Raw genomic sequence first — 22,872 nt, 5'->3', positions numbered from 1 at the left:
CCTGTGGACTATTCTGAATGCCTTTTCCAATCTCGTAATTTTCTGCACCTGATTGTCCAGCATACGACATGTTTACACCTCACTAAATGGCCAAACTCCCCACACGGGGCCGTGGTATCGACACTTGGCGACAGCACCCGTGAGAGTGCAGTTTGTCTGAAGAGGTGGGTGAGCCCGCTTTTGGTCGACGGCACTGCCACTGGGTCCCTCCTAGTACAATAAAGTGTCTCTGGCGGTGGTGGTGCGCACCCAACGTCAGACACACCGTTGTAATATGAGGGGCCCTGGGCCTGTACCGCCGGCCACAAGACAGTTTCCCCCCACCCCAGCTCAAACAGTGCTCTACCACTTGCAAAATTATCTCACAGCTCCACCAATGTTTAGTCTATGCGCTGACATCCTTCAATGCCTGCCACTGACAATACCATTGTATTGACATTTTTGTTATGTTAGGCCTTCGATGCCTGTCTGTGGTCACTCCTTCCACTAGGCCTCCACTGACCACACCACTGCTGCCCGTGTACCCCTGGAACCAATTTAAAATTGCCTACAGCCATGTGTTATTATTTTAGGCCTTCGATGCCTGTCTGCGGTGACTCCTTCCACTAGGCCTCCACTGACCACACCACTGCTGCCCGTGTACCCCTGTAACCAATTTAAAATTGCCTACAGCCATGTGTTATTATTTTAGGCCTTCGATGCCTGTCTGCGGTCACTCCTTCCACTAGGCCTCCACTGACCACACCACTGCTGCCCGTGTAGCCCTGGAACCAACATCAGAAAATATAAAAATAAGTATTTTGCTTATAAAAAAAGAAAATACTGGAGAGATATCAAATGCAGACATTTTAACATTAAAAACAAACACATACAACAAAAATCTGGTACAGTACTAAAAATGGCCACCAGCTACAATAACTTTCTCCTGCAAGTAGTTAACTGAAAGGTTTTTTCAATTTTAAACACAGATATGGCATCCACCGAGTGTTGTCCTGTCGCATCTTCTTTATATTATTGCCAAGAAGATGCAAAACAATGAAAATAATAAAATCATTATTTACCAAAAAAATAGAGTAAGTCAAAACCACATTGCAAATAAACATTCATTACAAATAAAGAAGCAGGGCGCGTCCGAGGGTGAGTATATACCTAATAAGAATATAATCACCCTCGGACGCGCCCTGCTTCTTTCCGACAGCCTTCCTTCCTAAGAATCAGCCCTTCCGTGGTGCAGAGAGAGGGTTTGTTACACTCCAAGGTGTTCCCCAGGTTGCCTTTCCTGAGCTTCGATCTTCCGGCTCTCGTTTAGTAGTTGTTGGAAACTACGCTGCATTGGGCCTACAAATTGGGTATGGGGTGTTGAGAGATGGTGTGTTCCACTCCAAGGTGTTCCCCAGGTTGCCTTTCCTGAGCTTCAATCTTCCGGCTCTCGTTTAGTAGTTGTTGGAAACTACGCTGCATTAGGCCTACAAATTGGGTATGGGGTGTAGAGAGATGGTGTGTTCCACTGTAGAGAGATGGTGTGTTCCACTCCAAGGTGTTCCCCAGGTTTCCTCGCCAATGCTTCGATCATCATGCTCTCGTTTAGTAGTTGTTGGAAACTACGCTGCATTAGGCCTACAAATTGGGTATGGGGTGTAGAGAGATGGTGTGTTCCACTCCAAGGTGTTCCCCAGGTTTCCTCGCCAATGCTTCGATCTTCCGGCTCTCGTTTAGTAGTTGTTGGAAACTACGCTGCATTAGGCCTACAAATTGGGTATGGGGTGTAGAGAGATGGTGTGTTCCACTCCAAGGTGTTCCCCAGGTTGCCTTTCCTGAGCTTCGATCTTCCGGCTCTCGTTTAGTAGTTGTTGGAAACTACGCTGCATTGGGCCTACAAATTGGGTATGGGGTGTTGAGAGATGGTGTGTTCCACTCCGAGGTGTTCCCCAGGTTGCCTTTCCTGAGCTTCGATCTTCCGGCTCTCGTTTAGTAGTTGTTGGAAACTACGCTGCATTAGGCCTACAAATTGGGTATGGGGTGTAGAGAGATGGTGTGTTCCACTCCAAGGTGTTCCCCAGGTTTCCTCTCCATTGCTTCGATCTTCATGCTCTCGTTTAGTAGTTGTTGGAAACTACGCTGCATTAGGCCTACAAATTGGGTATGGGGTGTAGAGAGATGGTGTGTTACACTCCAAGGTGTTCCCCAGGTTTCCTCTCCATTGCTTCGATCTTCCGGCTCTCGTTTAGTAGTTGTTGGAAACTACGCTGCATTAGGCCTACAAATTGGGTATGGGGTGTAGAGAGATGGTGTGTTACACTCCAAGGTGTTCCCCAGGTTTCCTCTCCATTGCTTCGATCTTCCGGCTCTCGTTTAGTAGTTGTTGGAAACTACGCTGCATTAGGCCTACAAATTGGGTATGGGGTGTAGAGAGATGGTGTGTTACACTCCAAGGTGTTCCCCAGGTTTCCTCTCCATTGCTTCGATCTTCCGGCTCTCGTTTAGTAGTTGTTGGAAACTACGCTGCATTAGGCCTACAAATTGGGTATGGGGTGTAGAGAGATGGTGTGTTACACTCCAAAGTGTTCCCCAGGTTTCCTCTCCATTGCTTCGATCTTCCGGCTCTCGTTTAGTAGTTGTTGGAAACTACGCTGCATTAGGCCTACAAATTGGGTATGGGGTGTAGAGAGATGGTGTGTTCCACTGTAGAGAGATGGTGTGTTCCACTCCAAGGTGTTCCCCAGGTTTCCTCGCCAATGCTTCGATCATCATGCTCTCGTTTAGTAGTTGTTGGAAACTACGCTGCATTAGGCCTACAAATTGGGTATGGGGTGTAGAGAGATGGTGTGTTCCACTCCAAGGTGTTCCCCAGGTTTCCTCGCCAATGCTTCGATCATCATGCTCTCGTTTAGTAGTTGTTGGAAACTACGCTGCATTAGACCTACAAATTGGGTATGGAGTGTAGAGAGATGGTGTGTTCCACTCCAAGGTGTTCTCCAGGTTGCCTTTCCTGAACTTCTATCTTCAGGCTCTCATTAAATTGTGGTTAAACGGAACAACTGCATTTGGCGTACTAGTTGGTTTGGGGCCTACTATCGGTGTCTGCCGCTCCTTGCTGTTCTCCTGGTTTCCTGTCCTGAAATTCCGTTTTCAGGCGCTCGTTAAGTAGTTGTTAATGTTAGACTGCATTTGGCCTACTAGTTGGGTTGGGGCCTACTATCGGTGTCTGCCACTCCTTGCTGTTCTCCTCCACTGAACAAAGCTGTGCCGCCTGTTTACTACTGTTGCCAATTTTGAACTGCATTTCGACTACTTACTGATTTGGGCCTACTCTCTGTGTCAGCCTCTCATTCCAGTTGTCCTCCACTGCAATGCCCCCTGATTAGTCCTGTGTTACCAATTTTGAACTGTGTTTAGCCCACTTTATTCTTTGGGCCTATATCTGTGTTTCCTCCTCATCCTGCCCATTGCCCAGCCAGTGATAGAGGAGTCTGCTGGTACATTGACCCATAACGCAACATTTCCTGTGCACGCTACACTGCAAGACTGTGACCCTGCTGAAAGTCAGGTCCCCCTTCCCGCATACCATACCACCTTACACGGGGACAAACAGGAAGGTGCAGATGAAAGTGCAGGTTCCTTCATCAGGTGGGGGAAGGAATACTAGTTGGCGACGTCACTGGCACAGGGCCTCTCATGGTACGCAAAAGTGTTGCTGCCGGTGGGAGGCGCCCCCGCCGTGCAAACACACCGCTGTACTTTGAGGGGCCCTGTGCCAGTACCAATGCCAACGAGTGGGCCCCCCCTGCTTGCTCAGGTTCACAGCACTTGCAAAGTTGAAATACTTACCTCTCCCTGCTCCACTGCTGTGACGTGGTCCAGATTTCCTGGGCCCACTAATTACTTGAACCAGCCCTACCCACCACAACTTTAGCCAAATGACCCCCAATTTCAAATGCCTTCCAATTATTATAAGGTAAATTACGCTTGACAAGCTTCACTAAGAAGAATGGATGGTTTTGACATTAAAATGGGCACTCTAGGTGTTTTCCTGGCCCCCACTCACTGCCGACTATGCTGCCCCATTGACTTGCATTGGGTTTCGTGTTTCGGTCGATCCCGACTTTACGTCATAATCGGCCGATTTCACTCGACCCGACTTTTGAGATAGTCGGGTTTCGCGAAACCCGGCTCGACTCTAAAAAGGTCAAGGTCGCTCAACTCTACCCGTAGTGTGACTTTATGAAAAGGCAATGTGGGTCTGGGATTCATGGCCATCGCTAACCGCACCGGCCGACATGAAATGAGGTCAGAAGACAGGCAGCGCTAACAGGGCATTGCCAAGGGATAACACAAGAGCGCAGACTCCTGTACAGCAAATAACAACGCTCAGGAATCTGCGCCCAGCACCTAGGTGTAAATTTTGACACCTGTGCTGCGTCTCCTTAAAAGACAAGTCACGCCTCCACTACTGTTTGACAGTATAATGGGCTAAATAGTGCACGTGTCTTATTCAGCGTGTGCAAGTTGCAAAATTCATAGAGCAACCTTTGACTTGTGCAGCATTAATGCTGCACAAGGTGTGGCTCTTGTACTTTGTAACACCTGAGGGGGGGTTAAAGGTTTCCTTTGAAATTGGTTCAACTAGGCTTCGGCCTACACTCTGCTCCTCTCCTCCTCCTTCAGACCCTGGGCTCTAACACCGCCAGTTGGTGCCTGGAAGTGCAGGCTGCACAGAGAAAAACACCCGCCATTGTGTCAGTGGGGTTCAGCAACGCCAGGTGTTCCCCCACTGTGTAGCCGGCAAAGTGTCCTGCAAACACAACGCAGACACAAAGCTGCCTCCAGTGCAGGCTTCGGCCTACACTCTGCTCCCCCTGCTTACCCTTTGCTCCAACACCGCTAGTTGGGGCTGTAGGAAGACAATCTTTAATAGGCAACGCATCCTGGTTCCAGCACCGTTAGCTGGTTCCGGGTAGTGTCAAGGTCACTGACACACCTATACGTTGTCCCGTCGTGTTGCGGTCGGGTTAGCCAACTCCATGGTGCCTCCAGTTTAGGAGCTTCCTATGTGGGCTGCGTGAATTGGTAGTCAAGGCTGGTTCTGTAGTGCCAGTAGGCCACGCTCCCCCTGTAGGACTGTTGGTGTTCGGTAACTGCGGCTGCCTCGCGGCCTAGCTGTTCTCTCCTCTCCTGTGGGCCTTCTGGTCCACATCCTGGTTCCAGCACCGTCAGCTGGTTCCGGGCAGAGCCTTTGGCTTTGGTGCCTCCTCCTGGGTATCCGAGTTCCGCCAACGCCAGGCGGTCCTTGGTAGTGCTTTTAAGCGCACGCACCTACCGCTTAGTAACCGGGATCCAGCACCGTCAGCTGGTCCTCGGTGCCATTGGCTCTTGCACACTGGGGCAACGCATCCGGGTTCCAGCACCGCCAGCAGGTTCCCGGCAGTGTTTTTGTCACGGGTACTCCCTCGTGCCCAGCCTGGTTCCAGCACCATCAGCTGTTTCCGGGTACTGTCAAACTCACTGAGACACCTATGCGTTGCCCCGTCGTGTTGCGGTCGGGTTAGCCAACTCCAGGGTGCCTCCAGTTTAGGAGCTTCCTATGTGGGCTGCGTGAATTGGTAGTCAAGGCTGGTTCTGTAGTGCCAGTAGGCCAAGCTCCCCCTGTAGGACTGTTGGGGTTCGGTAACTGCGGCTGCCTCGCGGCCTAGCTGTTCTCTCCTCTCCTGTGGACCTTCGGGTCCACCACTTGGTTCCAGCACCGTCAGCTGGTTCCGGGCAGAGCCTTTGGCTTAGGTGCCTCCTCCTGGGTATCCGAGTTCCGCCAACGCCAGGCGGTCCTTGGTAGTGCTTTTAAGCGCGGGCACCTACAGCTTAGTAACCGGGTTCCAGCACCGTCAGCTGGTCCTCGGTGCCATTGGCTCTTGCACACTGGGGCAACGCATCCGGGTTCCAGCACCGCCAGCAGGTTCCCGGCAGTGTTTTTGTCATGGGTACTCCCTCGTGCCCAGCCTGGTTCCAGCACTGTCAGCTGTTGCGGTCGGGTTAGCCAACTCCAGGGTGCCTCCAGTTTAGGAGCTTCCTATGTGGGCTGCGTGAATTGGTAGTCAAGGCTGGTTCTGTAGTGCCAGTAGGCCAAGCTCCCCCTGTAGGACTGTTGGGGTTCGGTAACTGCGGCTGCCTTGCGGCCTAGCTGTTCTCTCCTCTCCTGTGGACCTTCGGGTCCACCACCTGGTTCCAGCACCGTCAGCTGGTTCTCGGCAGTGTCTTTTGCTCTTGTACCTTCTGCTCCCCATCCTGGTTCCAGTACCGTCAGCTGGTTCCGGGCAGAGCCTTTGGCTTAGGTGCCTCCTTCTGGGTATCCAAGTTCCACCGTCAGGTACCTCCTGCTTAGTAACCGGGTACCAGGCACGGGTACCTCCTGCTTAGTAACCGGGTTCCAGTAACGTCAGCTGGTCCTCGGTAGTTCCATTGGCTCTTGGACCTTCGGCTACCCATCCGGGTTCCAGTACCGTCAGCTGGTTCTCGGCAGTGCCTTTTGCTCTTGTACCTTCTGCTCCCCATCCTGGTTCCAGTAACGTCAGCTGGTTCCGGGCAGAGCCTTTGGCTTAGGTGCCTCCTTCTGGGTATCCGAGTTCCGCCAACGTCAGGCGGTGCTTGGTAGTGCTTTTTAGCACGGGTACCTCCTGCTTAGTAACCGGGTTCCAGTAACGTCAGCTGGTCCTCGGTAGTTCCATAGGCTCTTGAACCTTCGGGTAGCCATCCGAGTTCCAGTTCCATCAGCTGGTTCTCGGCATTTTCTCAGCCTTCTTGTACCTTCTGCTACATTTCCAAGTTGAAGACCCTAAAGTCGACGACCTGGAAGACCACCCCTAAGATGACGACACCAGAGACGACAACCAGTGAGATGACGACGACCCTGGAGATGACGACCCTGAAGACCACCCCGATGACGACGACGACCCTGGAGACGACGACATGGAAGACCGAGAAGCAGAAGAACAAGAGGCTGCAGAACAAAGAGCAGAAGAACATTAAGCATAACACTTAATATCAGAGCAAAAGATATTATCTAAATTATATGCAGAAGAAGACTAAGCAGTGTATGGGGGTGAGTCCGTTCCTCCTCGTGGTGCCCCTGGATAAAGCCTAATGCTGCAGGCCAAACTGAACGCGGACTAATGTAACTTTTGTGACAGGCAGAACGGAAGGTGTAATCTTCAAACTTTTATAGATAACTACGGGAATGCCTGTCACAAATGAGAATATGATGAAGAAGTAGAATAGGAAGAATAATAACAGTTGAATAAAATGAATATGTAGAATAGGAAGAATAATAATAGTTGAATAAAATGAATATGAAGAATGTAATAAAAAAAAATAGGTAGAAGATGAAGAAGAAGATGAATAAGGTGAAGAAGTTGATGTCAAAGATGCTGATGATGATGAAGATGAAAGTGTGGGAAAAGTAAAAAAAAAAGGGGAAGGGCGTGGAATAGTGAAACATCAATATCTGACAAAATAAAAAAAATATTTACATAGGCAATATCTTTGTCACTCCGAACATCTTTAAAAAAAAAAAATCATGCTATTCTATTTGATTGGGCTAAACCTCTATGACTTTAATGTCTCCGCCACCTCCCCAAATACATCCTGCATTATTCTAAGTTGTTTTCCTTCATGTAGAATGAACCTACAAGGAAAGAAAGGGTTTATTTTAATTCCGATATTTTGGTCCCATTGACTTGCATTGGGATCGGGTATCGGTATCGGCGATATCCGATATTTTTTGAATATCGGCCGATCCAATCCGATACCGATACTTTCCGATATCGGAAGGTATCGCTCAACACTACTAATGAGAGGAGCTCCACACACATATTGACCGGTTTGGTGTCCATACCAGAGGACTCCAACAGTTGTTTGACTGATAATGTGCCATGTTCCTGAGGAATCGAGGTGTATAGGTCTTTAACGTCTAAAGTGACCAATAGGCAATCCTTGGAAATTTGGCCAATAGTGTTGATTACCTGTAAAAAAGCTCCGGTATCGAGAAGGAACGATTTGGTCTTCTTGATAAGAGGAGTAAGAATCTTCTCAAGATAAACAGAAATAGTGTTAGGGCTAGCTGAACGCACCGAGTAACTATAGATGTTTAATTATTATTGGTGCGTTCGCAGCCCGGGGTCCACCGTGCAGGAGGAACCTGCTGCTAGTGAATGGTGGCACTATTTGGCGGTATAGACTAGCTCTGTTACTTCACAGAGTAGCCGTGAAAGGAAAGCACTGCGCCCTGTTAGACTCACAGGAGCACAAGCTAACTGCCGAACTGATAGCAGTTAGTGGTCATGCAAGCACACAATCTCCTCTCCTCACTACTCTAACAGTCACCGATTTGGCGAGCATCTCAAGAGGTATTGCATGGTGCAGAGCAAAAGCAGAGGACATGAAATTCCCCTCTGCTCCAGAGTCCACACAAAGCTCGACTGTTAGAGTGGATGAGCCTAACGTAATTGTCCCTTTAAAGGACAACTTGGAGGAAAATGCCACTGTGTCTAGTGAACCTCCTCCAATGGTTACTAGACGCGATCGTTTTCCCGACCGCCGTGGACATTTATTGGCATAATGTCCAAGCTGTTGGCAATTTTTACAAACCACGGGTCGTTAAAACGGAGGTTGATGCGGGTAGATATTGAAATGAGATCCTCCAGTGTGGCTGGAATCTCCCTGGTGGCCAAGGCGTCCTTCACATGGTCTGCCAGTCCTTTCCAGAAGACCGGAATAAGGACTTTATAAGTCCACTCCAGCTCAGAGACCAGAGTCCGGAACTGGACGGCGAACTGGCTGACCAAGGACGAACCCTGTGTAATTGCCAACAATTGGAGCGCGGTTTCGTGGGTGACACAAGGTCCTAAAAAGACCTGCTTCAGAGCGTCCAGGAATAGAGCACTCTGCACCACACGATCATCACGCTCCCTCAGCGGCGTTGCCCACTCCAGCGCCCGGCCCGACAAAAGAGATAAAATAAATCCCACTTTCGCCCGTTCCGTAGGAAAACGTGCAGCCAGGAGCTCTAGATGTATGGAGCACTGACTCACGAATCCCCGACATAGCTTACTGTCACCAGCAAACTTGTCTGGAAGCGGGAGACGGGTAAAGTCGGAGCAAGGGTGGCAGAGGACCAACTGGCTGCAGCTACACTCGCAGCCTAAACAGTGACTGCGGTAACATCCACAGCTGAGGTTGTGCGCTCTAGAGCCGCCAACGTACCCTCCAGCTGCTGGATGTACCGCTGTAGACGCTGATCGTCTGCCATTTACTAGCCAGGCCCTGGCGCTAGTATTCTGTTAGGGCTAGCAGAATGCACCGAGTAAATATAGATGTTTATTATTATTGGTGCATTCGCAGCCCGGGGTCCACCATGCAGGAGGAACCTGCTGCTAGTGAATGGTGGCACTATTTGGCGGTATAGGCTAGCTCTGTTAGTTCACAGAGTAGCCGTGAAAAGAAAGCACTGCACGCTGTTAGACTCACAGGAGCACAAGCTAACCGCCGAACTGACAGCAGTCAGTGGTCATGCAAGCACACAATCTCCTCACCAGAGGTGCCGGTATTCTCGGGGTTTATTTCAGCAGGGTCCCTGAATACATTCACACATAACCACACTGGCGCAAAGCACATAACTTGGATTGATACTAGCGCATGGCCGTGCGGTCATGCGAACCTTTTATAACTACAGCAAGTACAGGACCTTCCCAGAAGGACCAATGGGAGGCTGCCACAGAAGATGAGCACCTTCTGGACCTTCCTAGAGGACCAATGGGATTAGCTGCAGTATCTAAGCATGTGACCCTTGATCTCCAACGAGAGATCTTACCCTGGGCATGCTCAGAGGGGGACAAGCAGGACTAAAGGTACCGTCACATTAAGCGACGCTGCAATGATATAGACGATGCTGATCGCTGCGTCGCTGTGTGGTCGCTGGAGAGCTGTCACACAGACAGCTCTCCAGCGACCAGCGATGCCGAAGTCCCCAGGTAACCAGGGTAAACATCGGGTTACTAAGCGCAGGGCCACGCTTAGTAACCCGATGTTTACCCTGGTTACCATTGTAAATGTAAAAAAAACCAAACACATACTCACATTCCGGTGCCTGTCACGTCCCCCGGCGTCCGTTTCCCTGCACTCCTCCTGCATCCTGTATAAGCGCCGGCCGTAAAGCAGAGCGGTGACGTCACCGCTGTGCTCTGCTTTACGGCCGGCCGGCGCTGACATAGGATGCAGGAGGAGTGCAGGGAAGCAGACGCCGGGGGACGCGACAGACACCGGAATGTAAATATGTAGTTTTTTTTTTTTTTTTTTACATTTACAATGGTAACCAGGGTAAATATCGGGTTACTAAGCGCGGCCCTGCGCTTAGTAACCCGATGTTTACCGTGGTTACAAGTGAAGACATCGCTGGATCGGCGTCACACACGCCGATTCAGCGATGTCAGCGGGTGATTCAGTGACGAAATAAAGTGCTGGCTTATCCTGATCGCTGCTGCGTGTCAAACACAACGATATCGCTATCCAGGACGCTGCAACATCACAGATGGCTATCGTTCTAAAGTCGCTCAGTGTGAAGGTACCTTTAGTCTCAAAAACGTCTGCTCGCCGCTGCCCAGTACTGGCTACAATGGCAGAAGCTGGAAAGGCAGCAGTAACCCTTTGCCCAGAGTCAGACTGAGCGAGACGCTGGGACCGACGTCTCAACTGAGCAGACTCCACTGTGGCAGGAGAAGAATGGGAGACCGCAGCAGAGATGGCCCTAGATTCCCCCTGTGCACAGTTGGGAACTCGATCCCTAACAAATAGACGATAAAATGGACTCTGTTGAGGCCACTAAGGGCCTCCCCGGTGGATGTTGCAAATTTTTATGAATTTTGGTCAGGGTATAAAAGACTGTGGTTACTGGATTGTGTTTAGTGAGAAACGCAAAAGTCTTATCAAGGATACCCTGACCCTTGTATTTACCGTACCCAAAATATCAGCAATGAGTGTTCTAACATTATTGGTGGGACCATGATGTAGCTTTCGGTAGATGGTGTTATCATTAAGTTGTCTACGTGCTTAAAAGATACAATAAGAGCGATCCATTACAACTATTGCTCCCCCTTTATCCACCGGTTTGAAAAGTTTATCATCATCTTGTAACGATTTCAATGCCTGATGATCTACTGCTGAGAGATTAGGGGGATAAAAAAAAGTTTCTCCTTGTCCATATCAGACCTAAGGTCTTAGAATTTTGTATAATGCCTATGAAGGTTTCCAGAGCATGAGAACCATGTGGTGGTCTGTAAAGGCTTTTAGGTCTTAAACCAAGACTCATGGCTGATAAAGGATTGATATCAGGTGGTGGTTCTGTACTGAGGGATGGATTCTCAGATGGTTTAGAAAAATGTACCTTCAATCTGAGTGTACAAAAAAAAACGTTAAAGGGCCATATCAAGATCAAAAGTCATTTATAGGAGGGGCAGAAATGTTTCAGGATGATTTCTTCCTTCAGACCCGCGGTACAGCAATGGGCTCAAAAGTAGCGCCCCCTATGCTAATTGCTACATGGCAGATTTCAAAGACTCCATCATTTATACCTGTCCTCTTTTTCTCAATAACGTCATAGTATGGAAACGTTAAATTGATTATGTATTCTGCGTATGGGGGGGGGGGGGGGGCTCATTTGAGTCCTTATCTGCTTTCTACAATCTCTTAAATCAATCATGGCCGGAACTGAGCTTTACTACCTCTCATGATAAATCGAAAATAAACTTTTTAGACTCCATGGTCATCAAAAGCTCAGATGGGACACTATCCACAGACCTATATACAAAGGTTACAGATCGTAATAGTCTACTACATTTTGATAGTTTTCACCCAGTTCCCATTAAATCCTCTATTCCCAAATCGCAATTTCAACGTGTTAATCGCATTGTTTCAGATGACAATATCTGTGGGGTTCGATTTGAGGAAATTAATTCTAAATTTAGAGAGAGGCTACCCCCAGTCCATTCTCAACAAGTCTAAATCAGCAAAATCTACTTATATTCACACAAAAACAGACAGAATTGTTTTTGTTCATTCATATCACCCATTCGCCTATATACTACATAAAACCATCCGTAAACATTGGCCACTTCTCCACTCGGCACACCCCGATATTCCCGAGTTTACAAACCTTTTCTACCATGTTTTAGGAGGGCACCTAACCTCAGAGATACTTTTATCAGGGCAGACATTGGACCTGATAAATCTATTAAAAGACCACGTTTTTTTTACAATGCCCAAAAATCGCCACATTTCCATGCCTGAACTGCACACAGTGCAGTCACGTACAGAAAGATGAGCATATCTACCATCCTTATACTGGTAAAATATATAAAATTCAGGGTTTCGTCACCTGTGACATCTCCTTTGCCATATATTATTAAGTGTCCTTGTGGAGTACTGTATGAGGGGGAAACAACACAATCTGTCAAGGATCGTATCTCCAAGCACAAAAGTACAATTCGGTGTAAGAACATGCTACTCCCCATTCCCCACCACTTCATCACCTCGGGGCATAAAATAGCCCAACTTAAGTTCCAGATTCTGGAACAAGTGCCACAACCCAGGATGGATGGGGACCGTATTAAACAGCTAAAACGACGGGAGGCTTTTTGGATACACACACTTGACACTATTCCCTAAAGGTCTTAGTAGGGAGTACGACCTATCATTCATGTAGCACCCCTATTACAAATTTGATGTAATTTGTGGTTTTCTTCCAGTTTATATGGCCTTATAACTTTGAAAAGACTGTTATTTATTATATTATGATTGTTCCTTTATCAATATAATCGTTAACCTTACAACTGATACTGAATAGGATGTTGTTTAATGTGAAACAGTTCCAATTATAACATGTTTCTTTTCTTGTTTCTCTTTAGAGCCGTCTCTATTAGAAAACAATCTCCTCCACACTCCATACTGCACCCTCTCTCACTCCTACAAAAAAGCAAATTATATTTTTCTCAGATTTTCCTAAATGGTCGGTGCAAATGTCAGTCTAATAAATGTCATCACCCGTTAGATTATACATCGAATTTTATTGAAAAAAACCTCCCAATTATAACAGTATAATCTCCAAAATAAATACTCAAAATGCACTGTTCCAAATTATTAGAATTTGTATACATTTGATGTTTTAAAAAAACTGAAAATGCTCATTTGTGGAATTTGCAGCATTAGGAGGTCACATTCACTGAACAAAACAGCTATTTAACTCCAAAACCTCCTAACAGGCCAAGTTACATGTAAACATAGGACCCCTTCTTTGATATCACCTTCACAATTCTTGCATCCATTGAACTTGTGAGTTTTTGGAGTTTCTGCTTGTATTTCTTTGCATGAAGTCAGAATAGCTTCCCAGAGTTGCTGTTTTGATGTGAACTGCCTCCCACCCTCAAAGATCTTTTGCTTGATGATACTCCAAAGGTTCTCTGTACGGTTGAGGTCAGGGGAAGATGGTGGCCACGCCATGAGTTTATCTCCTTTTATGCCCATAGCAGCCAATGACTCAGAGGTATTATTTGCAGCATGAGATGGTGCATTGCCATGCATGAAGATGATTTTGCTCCTGAAGGCAAGTTTCTGCTTTTTAGACCATGGAAGAAAGTTGTCAGTCAGAAACTCTACATACTTTGCAGAAGTCATTTTCACACCTTCAGGAACCTTAAAGGGCCTTACCAGCTGTTTCCCCATGATTCCGGCCCAAAATCATGACTCCTCCACCTCCTTGCTGACGTCGCAGCCTTGTTGGGACATTGTGGCCTCCACCAACCATCCACTACTCCATTCATCTGGACCATCCAGGGTTGCTCGACACTCATCAGTAAACAAGACTGTTTGAAAATTAGTCGTCATGTATGTCTGGGCCCACTGCAACCGTTTCGGCTTGTGAACACTGTTCAGGGGTGGCCGAATAGTAGGTTTATGCACCACAGCAAGCTTTTGAAGGATCCTACACATTGAGATTCGAGGGACTTCAGAGGCACGAGCAGCTTCAAATATCTGTTTGCTGGTTTGTAATGGCTTATTAGCAACTGGTCTCTTTATTCGATTAACTTGCCTGGCAGAAACCTTCCTCATTCTGCCTTTATCAGCACAAACATGTCTGTGCTCAGATTCAGCCACAAATCTCTTAACAGTACAATGATCACGCTTAAGTTTTCGGGAAATATCTCATGTTTTCATCCCTTGACCAAGGCATTGCACTAGTTGATGCTTTTCAGCAGCAGAGAGATCCTTTTTCTTGCCCATGTTATTTAAAAACTGGCCTGCTTAATAATGTGGAACATCATTTTTAAAGGGACACTGTCACCTGAATTTGGAGGGAACAATCTTCAGCCATGGAGGCGGGGTTTTTGATTCACCCTTTCCTTACCCGCTGGCTGCAATATTGGATTGAAGTTCATTCTCTGTCCTCCGTAGTACATGCCTGCCCTGCACAAGGCAATCTTGCCTTGCGCAGGCGTGTACTATGGAGGACAGAGAATGAACTTCAATCCAATATTGCAGCCAGCATGCAGCCAGTGGGTAAGGAAAGGGTGAATCAAAAACCCCGCCTCCATGGCTGAAGATTGCTCCCTCCAAATCCAGGTGACAGTGTCCCTTTAAGTAGTTTTCCTTTAATTAGAATGACCTGGAAAACTAATTATCACATGTGTTTAAGATTGATTTCAGTGATCCATTGAGCCCTGACACACAATAACATCCATGAGTTTATTTGAAAAACAAAAAAATTAAATCTTTATGAAACTCAAATCCAATTTGCATAATAATTTGGAACACAGTGTATATCCGGTGACGTCACGTCTAGTTTGTTATACCATGACGCTGGTTAGCTATACACAGCCATCGTAGCCCGCCCCTTCCCCTATTTCAATTCACCTGCCTAGCGCTCACTCACAGGACCAGCAGTGGACACCACGTCCACACACGCCACTGAGGCACGGCGCACTTGATCCTCTATGCGTACAGGTTACTTACTAGTCCGGTTCACGCCTCCATTTTTTCTATCAGCGTTCTTGTTTTTGACCGCTGGCCTGATTTTTAATCATATACGTCTGCTTCCAGGCTCTACCATCTCCACTCCTTTTTTTTCCCCATGACGGAAAGTCATTTGGTATGTGCTAACATACATTATATATTACAATGCGCTTCCATACGCCCTCATATGAATTACGGTATATTGTTTTCTATTATAGATGTAGTTATCTTTAACTGAATCTATTGGTCCACCTGATGTAATAGACACACTTTAATCGGGTATGTCCTCGTTCCAGTTTTTTTTCTCCACCATTTATTCTCTGGCCTCACTTCTATGGTTCCTATTTTTCCTGTGCCTGTGATCATGTTTCTGGTCTGAGCTACTATGTTATCCGCATTTGTCAATTCCGATTGTTCTTCCATTTGACCATGCTTTTGCATATTATTATTGTACATACTTTATTTTATTTGTTTTCTAATTTTGTAATCCATTTGTAGTAACTGAAGGTCTGATGTAAGACCGAAACGTTTTGTTTACTGCGACTGTGGACATTAAATTATCGTTTGATCACTTAAGTGAGTGCAAAGTTTCTTGTTAAATGCGAATGGTGTGGGAACCTACTCTGGCACCCTTATTAGTTGTGCACATGTTTATCTATTCATCATGTAATTTGATTTTCCATTTTGATTTTGAGTATAATTCCAAATTCAGACTTCCATGGGATATTAATTTTGATTTCCATTGATTTGTGTGTGATTTTATTGTCAGCACATTCAACTTTGTACAGAACAAAGTATTCAATGAGATTATTTCATTCATTCAGATCTAGGATGTGTTATTTGAGTGTTCCCTTTATTTTTTTGAGCAGTGTATATTTTATGTTCTATCTAAATGGCTTGATTATTGTATCATAATAATGATTAAAAGCCTGATATTACCATTTAACTACAGTAAATTTGTCACTTAAACATGAGCCATGTATGAGGGAGTCTGAGTCAGTGTCATGGAAATTGACGAGTCGGAGGCTTGGCTTACCAACTCCACAGCCCTGATGTTAACACAAGAGTAGAACACGTAAACTTGTTTAATACTTATATACAAATTTTATTTTGCAATGACAGACTCCACATACATCTTTTTACATTTTAAGATAAAAGGCACGTACAATAAAGTGAGACAGATCAGCACAAAGAGACAACACATTGAAATGTGTATGTGGGTAAAGGGAATGAGACAAAGCAGTTAGTGTTCATCCGTGTGTGAATACAAAGCAGGATTCTATAAATGGTATGAATCTAGCAAGACAGCAAAATTTCAATAGTACACAAACACAAAATAGTGATCAAAATATGAATACCCATCACTCACCAAGAAAGTGACAGAAAACTTAGAGGTTCAATACGTTTTAAACGTAAAGCTAAAATGGTAAACTTTTGTTCACTTACTGCCTCTTGGCTCCTGATCATATGAATCTAATAAAAGCAACAGTTCTTGCTTATGGTAAACCTCGCTTCTAATTCACGAACAGTGTTGATATTGGTGGTTAGCATCCCCCGGAGACCCAGCCTTACCAAACTTAGCATGACTCCTAGTGTAAGAGCTAATTAGCTGAAGGATGTGTGAAACTGTATTTTCTATTACTGCTCGTCATGAAGTCTCCGGAAGGTCACATTTCTACTAGATTTCAATATTGTCCCTTTAAGACTACAATATGGAACTGAACCCAGTATATTAATTATTATCTAAGTGGCTTTTAGATCAAATCAAACAATGTTTTCTTCAACACATTACCCTATAGAAGTACAAAGTAGTAACTAGTTCTGTACATGAGCTGGCATTATAGCAGCTTTATTAAACTACGACAGTAAAACACCATGGATCTTATTTGTTCCTCTTGCTCCCTGGCATGCAATTTACCAATTCTGATCAAGTTTGGTTGGATGAGCACAAGCTCTATTGGTGACAAAAATGTATACAATGGATTAGCAAAAACACACACAAAAAAATCAGCTTGGTTATGATTAGATAGATGACTTATGGACAAATGTACCATGTTTTCTATATATAAAAACACACAAAAAACCTAAGACATGTTTCCATCTGAAGAAATATGAAGTGAAATCGGTGACCACAGCGAGAGTTCAAAAGGGTGAAATAGAACAGCTCAGTGTGGTGTGACCCACTTTTATAAAGAGGACAGACGTTTCACAATACTGAAAGCAAACATTTATATTAAAAACTGTGCTCATCAAGGTTCCAACACTGGGTTTTATATTGCACATAATATAGCAGAAAGTTAAAGCGCTCCCAAAAGGCACATTCCTGTGACAAACCCAATAAAAGACTAAAAACAAAATGTAAGAACATAAGCCTTGTTGGCTCACATTGTTTAACCACATACTGCTCTCGACTTTCCTACCAATAAGTGGTCCAAACAGAAGTAGATTGTTGATTAAAATATAAATAAAACCTCTTTGAGTTTGAAGGAAATGTGCAACTAATGACATCATCCATACATCTATATATTGTACGCCTGCAGTAAAGTAGAACACCGGGACAGGACTATGCTGTACAATGTATGGCATGGTCAGCAAACATCTATTCTTAGACCTTGACAGCTGGCCTATAACAAGCATCTGGCTGCCACATGCGCAGATCCAAAAGGACTTGGTTTAATTTTTGCATCCAAAAATTCCGTTCATCCTTTGTGTCAGCAGATAGCCAGCTTCTGCAGAGAGAAAATGCATAAATTAACTACAGCATCCTACATCTGTTCCGACTTCATTTTTATATATTCACATTTGCATATGCCCTGGCAAAGCTTATAAGCTAAAGTTTCAATAGACCCCATGCAGCAGTATATACAAAGCGTGGTATGAATGGCAAAGCCAGAACAAGTAAATAACCACTGCTCCACTAGATGCATTCAGCAGGTGCAAGAAAAATTGCTAAATTGTGGTTGCATAACTTCCATTTGAAACTGGCATTCACTGGTTGCTTGTCCAAGCAAGCATCTCACAGTAGGCAAATTCTATTACGCGAGCACACTTCACTTGTAGGGTGATCCGTGACAGAAATAAATATTAACGACAACTCGGCATGAATTTGTAAAGTAAAGACATGGATGTGATGACCCATAATGTGACAGCTTGGTTGAAATCCACGCTGTTCTTTAATCACCATTTGAAATTTTCTAATTACCGTAGGTTCAAGTGCCCTGGGACTGGACTGTTCACTGGTTTTTTTCCCTCCATATGTGTATTCCCTGACTCTCCAGTTTTTCATATGACAGGTGACTGCTTTCTCAGTGACCTGCCTCCTCTATGTGAAATATCATGCAGACATTGCCTTGGAAGGAGGGGCGTCATTGCATGGGGGGCACTTATACAGATTGAGTTCCCATGGCAATAAGGAAGGAGATTTCAGAAGAGGCAGGTAACTGAAAAAGCAGTGACCCATCATTCAGACAGCGGAGGCAAATGGAGGGGCAGGGAAAGACGACCCTATGCATTTGAAATTAATTAGTATATCACTTTAAATGGCGATTATAAAGGGACTACAAAGCAGATTTCTGTACAAACAGTATACATTTAATCCACATTACAGCAATGTCTTTATATTACATTCCAATTTCCTGCAGAGCTATGGGAATTCAGAAATCTCTTGCACACGATTGTTTTTTTTTTTCTCTGACTGATTTGGAAAATTGCTGCGTTTTTTGAAACCGCATCATGTCAATTCTTTTAGCGGTTTTTTCACTATAGAAAACAATGAGAAAGTGAAAACACATTGCAACAAACGCAACCATGCATTTTTTTGAAAACTTTATTAAACTTACTATAAATAAATGACTCACAATCTGTACCCAAAAAAATAAAAACTTGTAAAAAAGGAAGCAAAAACATAAAAAAAGCAGGTTCTTTACTGCCAAAAGAGCAGATTTTGCATGGAAAAAAAGCTATGTAGCCATATAGCACTATGCATACCTAGACTCAATTGGGTTTACACTGGTTAGTTCTCAAAGACCAAAATACAATGAAAACATTTCAGTAATAAACATTGATAGTTGAGAAAAAGAACAAGCTCACCCAAAAATAACCATGTATGTATAGGGGAAGGCCAATTATGATCCCTCATCATGCTGCAGGGAGGAGGCTCATTAGCCATCTTGAGAACACAGCTTCCACTAAGTGATGCATATATCCACCATCAGGTATGGGGGCACTTACTTTGTGACACAGAGCGTGTCTCTGCATTGGCTGACCAGCGTTTCTCTGTCGCCTTCTCTTTGCGGACGGACTGTTATTAGTTCAAACGTATTGGGCCTTGCGCAGAACTCGCGATTAGCCGGCTCGATTTTTTTGCTTGTACAGTTTGCGAGATTTATTCTTCCAATAGGATTCTATGAAGCGATGAAAGCAAAAATTAACATAAGAACACTTCGGTTTTAAGTATTTCTGACCACCAATGTACACTGTGTGCACAATTACTAAACAATTATTTTAACCAGAACATCATTTTTCTGTAGATTTTCCAACTCCAAACTGTATAAACCTGAATTCCTATTGGATGAAGCAGATCAGGTCATGTGAGATTTTCTGGTATTTATTTCTAGATTCTGTCTCTCACAGTTGAGATGTACCTACGATAAAAATTACAGAACTCTCCTTTCTTTGTAGGTGGCAAAACTTGTCAGCGTATCAAATACTTACCATATATACGCGACTATAAGCCGAGATTTTCAGCCCATATTTTTTTTAGGCTGAAAGTGCCCCTCTCGGCTTATACTCTTATCACCCCCACCGGTCTGTCTCCCCTCTCCCCCAGTCCGTCTCTCTGTCATATCATACTCACCTGCTCCAGGCACGGTCCCTGCTTCTCCAATGGTCTCCGGCAGCTCTTCCTGTGTTCAGCGGTCACGTGGTACCACTCATTAAAGTAATGAATATGGATGCGACTCCACTCCCATAGGCACGGAGCGCATATCCATTACTTTAATGAGTGATACCAGTGACCACTGAACATAGGAACAAGCTGCCGGCGCCAGAGAGACCATCACATCAGAGAAGCAGGGATGTGCAGACCGCGCCAGGAGGGCGAGTATGACGGGGGAGGGTGAGCATTGCGATATTCACCTGTCCCCGTTCCATCTTCCGCGTCCTCTGGCTGTGAGGTTCAGGTCAGAGGTCGCAATGACGTGTTTAGTGTGCGCGCCGCCCTCTGCCTGAACAGTCACTGCAGAGAGCTGGAAGACGGAGCGGCGGTGGAACGAGGACAGGTGAATATCGCAAGTGCCGGTGTCCCCGCCTGCTCAGGTCAAGAGGCGAGTCTTTTTTTTTTTTTTTAATTGCAGCAGCAGCATATGGGGCAAATGTTTCTATGGAGCATCTTATGGGGCCATAATCAACCTTTGTGCAGCATTATATTGGGCATATTTTTGTATGGAGCATCTTATGAGGCCCATCATAAACTTTATGGAGCATTATATGGGGTGTATTTTGTATGGGGCGTATTTTGTATGGAGCATCTTATGGGGCCCATCATTAACTGAATGGAAAATTAGGGGTCTCGGCTTATACTCGAGTATATATGGGCACTTTCCATTATATATATTTTTTTTTCAGTTGGATAGCCGTCCTTAAACTTAGATGTTTTATTGCCATAATACTAAAGAAGTGAGTCTTAAGCGAATCATAAAATGAAAACAACATCTAACAGCCTAATTTTTTTCATCAGGTATGTACGTACATTAAACCCAAGAGATGTGGTTTCAGAGCAGGAACTTTAGTTAAAGGGTTACTTTTCCTTTCACATTTTATTTCTTTGATATTTCACCTAGTCTCATGGAATGGACCCATTGTGGGGGCACGGACACACCAATAATGTACATATTAGGGTGCTAGACAGCATTTGCTTGTTGGTTTCTGCCCACATAGATATTGACAAAAATGGAAAAGCCAAGGTGGGAATCTGGCAGCTGAGATACACACCCGATGCTACATGGAGACACACAGAAAAGAAGTGATATTGCAAAAACCAACCTTTCTTTTTTCATCATCTGGATATGTCCAGTATGAAATGCAGTAACCAGACAGTACACACCAGCGGCGATGCCAAGCCCCAAAGCCACTTACATCTTCAAACATGGTCTAGAAAAAAGGAAAAATTATCATTATATCCAGCCTACTAGGTTTCCTTTATGAAAGTCACTCTTGTTTCCATGATAGCAAAGTACTACTTTCCTTTCCCAATTACACAGACAGTATGTGGATCTTTTTAAATCCTATGTGTGATAAAGAATGATAATAGCAGGCAGTCCTATCTGAGGCAGGACCATGTGTTTTTTATCTGTAACCCTAAATCATTCGTAGAATAGATTTGCTCTTTATTAACAATGAACGGTACCAATGCAAGAGATTTCTGTTGGAGCTTTCTGAATAACATGGAAGATCGGTTACATTCTTTATATAAAAGATTAGGTGCCATATGAAACCTGTAACAAGCTGCCGGGATTTGTTTTGGCTAATGGAAAGCAAATAAGAACTTTACCCCAATTTCAATATAAAAATGCATTATCTTGCTGTGCAGAATATAATTTCTGCAAATATCAGAGCGTGGCGTATTGGAACATGGCCACAAGTGAAATGGTACGGAGCAGATTTGTGTTAAATACTGGCTAGTATCCCAACACAATCATGTACGTATCACAGATTAAAAGTTGAAGGAGAGGTCTCCTAACTTTTGCAAAGTGGTCTCAGTGGTTAGACCCTCACCAATCTACAATGTAATCACCAATCTGCATGTATTAAAACTTAAATAATTTTCGTAAAAAATATTACTACTTCATATGAATTATCAGAATATTGCGATGCACTTCACACGTGTAACGCTGTGGTGCGGAGAACACTCACCAAGAAGCCCTTTTCTTCCACAAAAGAATTTACTTGGCATTTAAGTCTTAGACAAATGTGACCTTCTAAAGGAGACAAAAACGGAACCTACACGAGAAAGAAAAAAAAAAACTATTATAGAACAAAAGAATGTAAGAATAGATTCCAGGAGGTAAACTTGATGTTGGTATATTATGCCAAACTAGAACCAAAATCTACTTCAAAATCTCCAACAACCATGGGTTCTCCGACCAGTGCTACAAATATTTGTACCCAGGCTTAGGCAACAATTATACTGTGTAATGTCTGTGTCTGACAGTACAGGAACATGGTCCGATCATACCACAGCTCCTGGGCAGTTGGGGAACACAAAAGAGTATACAGACATTACACCACGGGATCGTATCTGTACTGTCTGCATACTCTCGTGGCCCCCACTAACCCGGAGCTGTGCTATGATCGGACCATGTTCCTGTACGGTCAGACAGACATTACACAGTACACAGCAGGGACACATTTATCTCAGCACAGGGACTTTTTTTTTTTAACACATCCAATTGTGGAAATTATTATTGCAAGATCTATTGATTAACCCCTTTCCGACACCGGGAGTATTAGTACGCCGATGTCGGACTCCCACTGTTTGGTGCGGGCTCTGGTAGCCATATCTGACCAAAATTCAAATTGGGAACTCATAGGGATCATAATTTTTAAAAAATAACTATATGAACAGCGTTTCATTACTTGTCCTGATCTTAAACCAGGCAAATCATTAGTTAAATCTATAGTGGATACAGTGAAAGATTTTTACAATAGTGATGAAGTGAGCCGAATTATACCTGCAAAGAAAGACTGTCTATCAAGGTGAACGTAAGAAAACTCATGTCCACAAGAGGCTGGTTCTTGCCAAGTTGAAAAAGAGACCTATGAAACGGC

General features: G+C 44.7%; 1 protein-coding gene across 3 annotated transcripts in view; it reads right to left on the bottom strand.

The window, feature by feature from the left end:
* Window positions 1-16,126: 16,126 nt before the first annotated feature.
* The window catches only part of ANLN (anillin, actin binding protein), a 118,200-nt gene continuing 111,454 nt past the window's right edge, over window positions 16,127-22,872 (bottom strand). For all 3 annotated transcript variants that reach the window (XM_069730227.1, XM_069730225.1, XM_069730226.1), the window contains exons 21-24: window positions 21,958-22,044; window positions 21,088-21,195; window positions 19,276-19,448; window positions 16,127-17,774 (exon numbers count right to left, since the gene is read on the bottom strand). In XM_069730227.1, coding sequence (XP_069586328.1) covers window positions 17,651-17,774; window positions 19,276-19,448; window positions 21,088-21,195; window positions 21,958-22,044 — 492 coding nt within the window. In that variant the 3' untranslated portion in view covers window positions 16,127-17,650. The remainder of the gene's footprint in view (window positions 17,775-19,275; window positions 19,449-21,087; window positions 21,196-21,957; window positions 22,045-22,872) is intronic.

This window comes from Ranitomeya imitator, chromosome 6, assembly GCF_032444005.1.
Source record: "Ranitomeya imitator isolate aRanImi1 chromosome 6, aRanImi1.pri, whole genome shotgun sequence".
Classification (NCBI taxonomy): Eukaryota; Metazoa; Chordata; class Amphibia; order Anura; family Dendrobatidae; genus Ranitomeya; species Ranitomeya imitator.
This window is presented reverse-complemented; position numbering and strand designations above follow the sequence as displayed.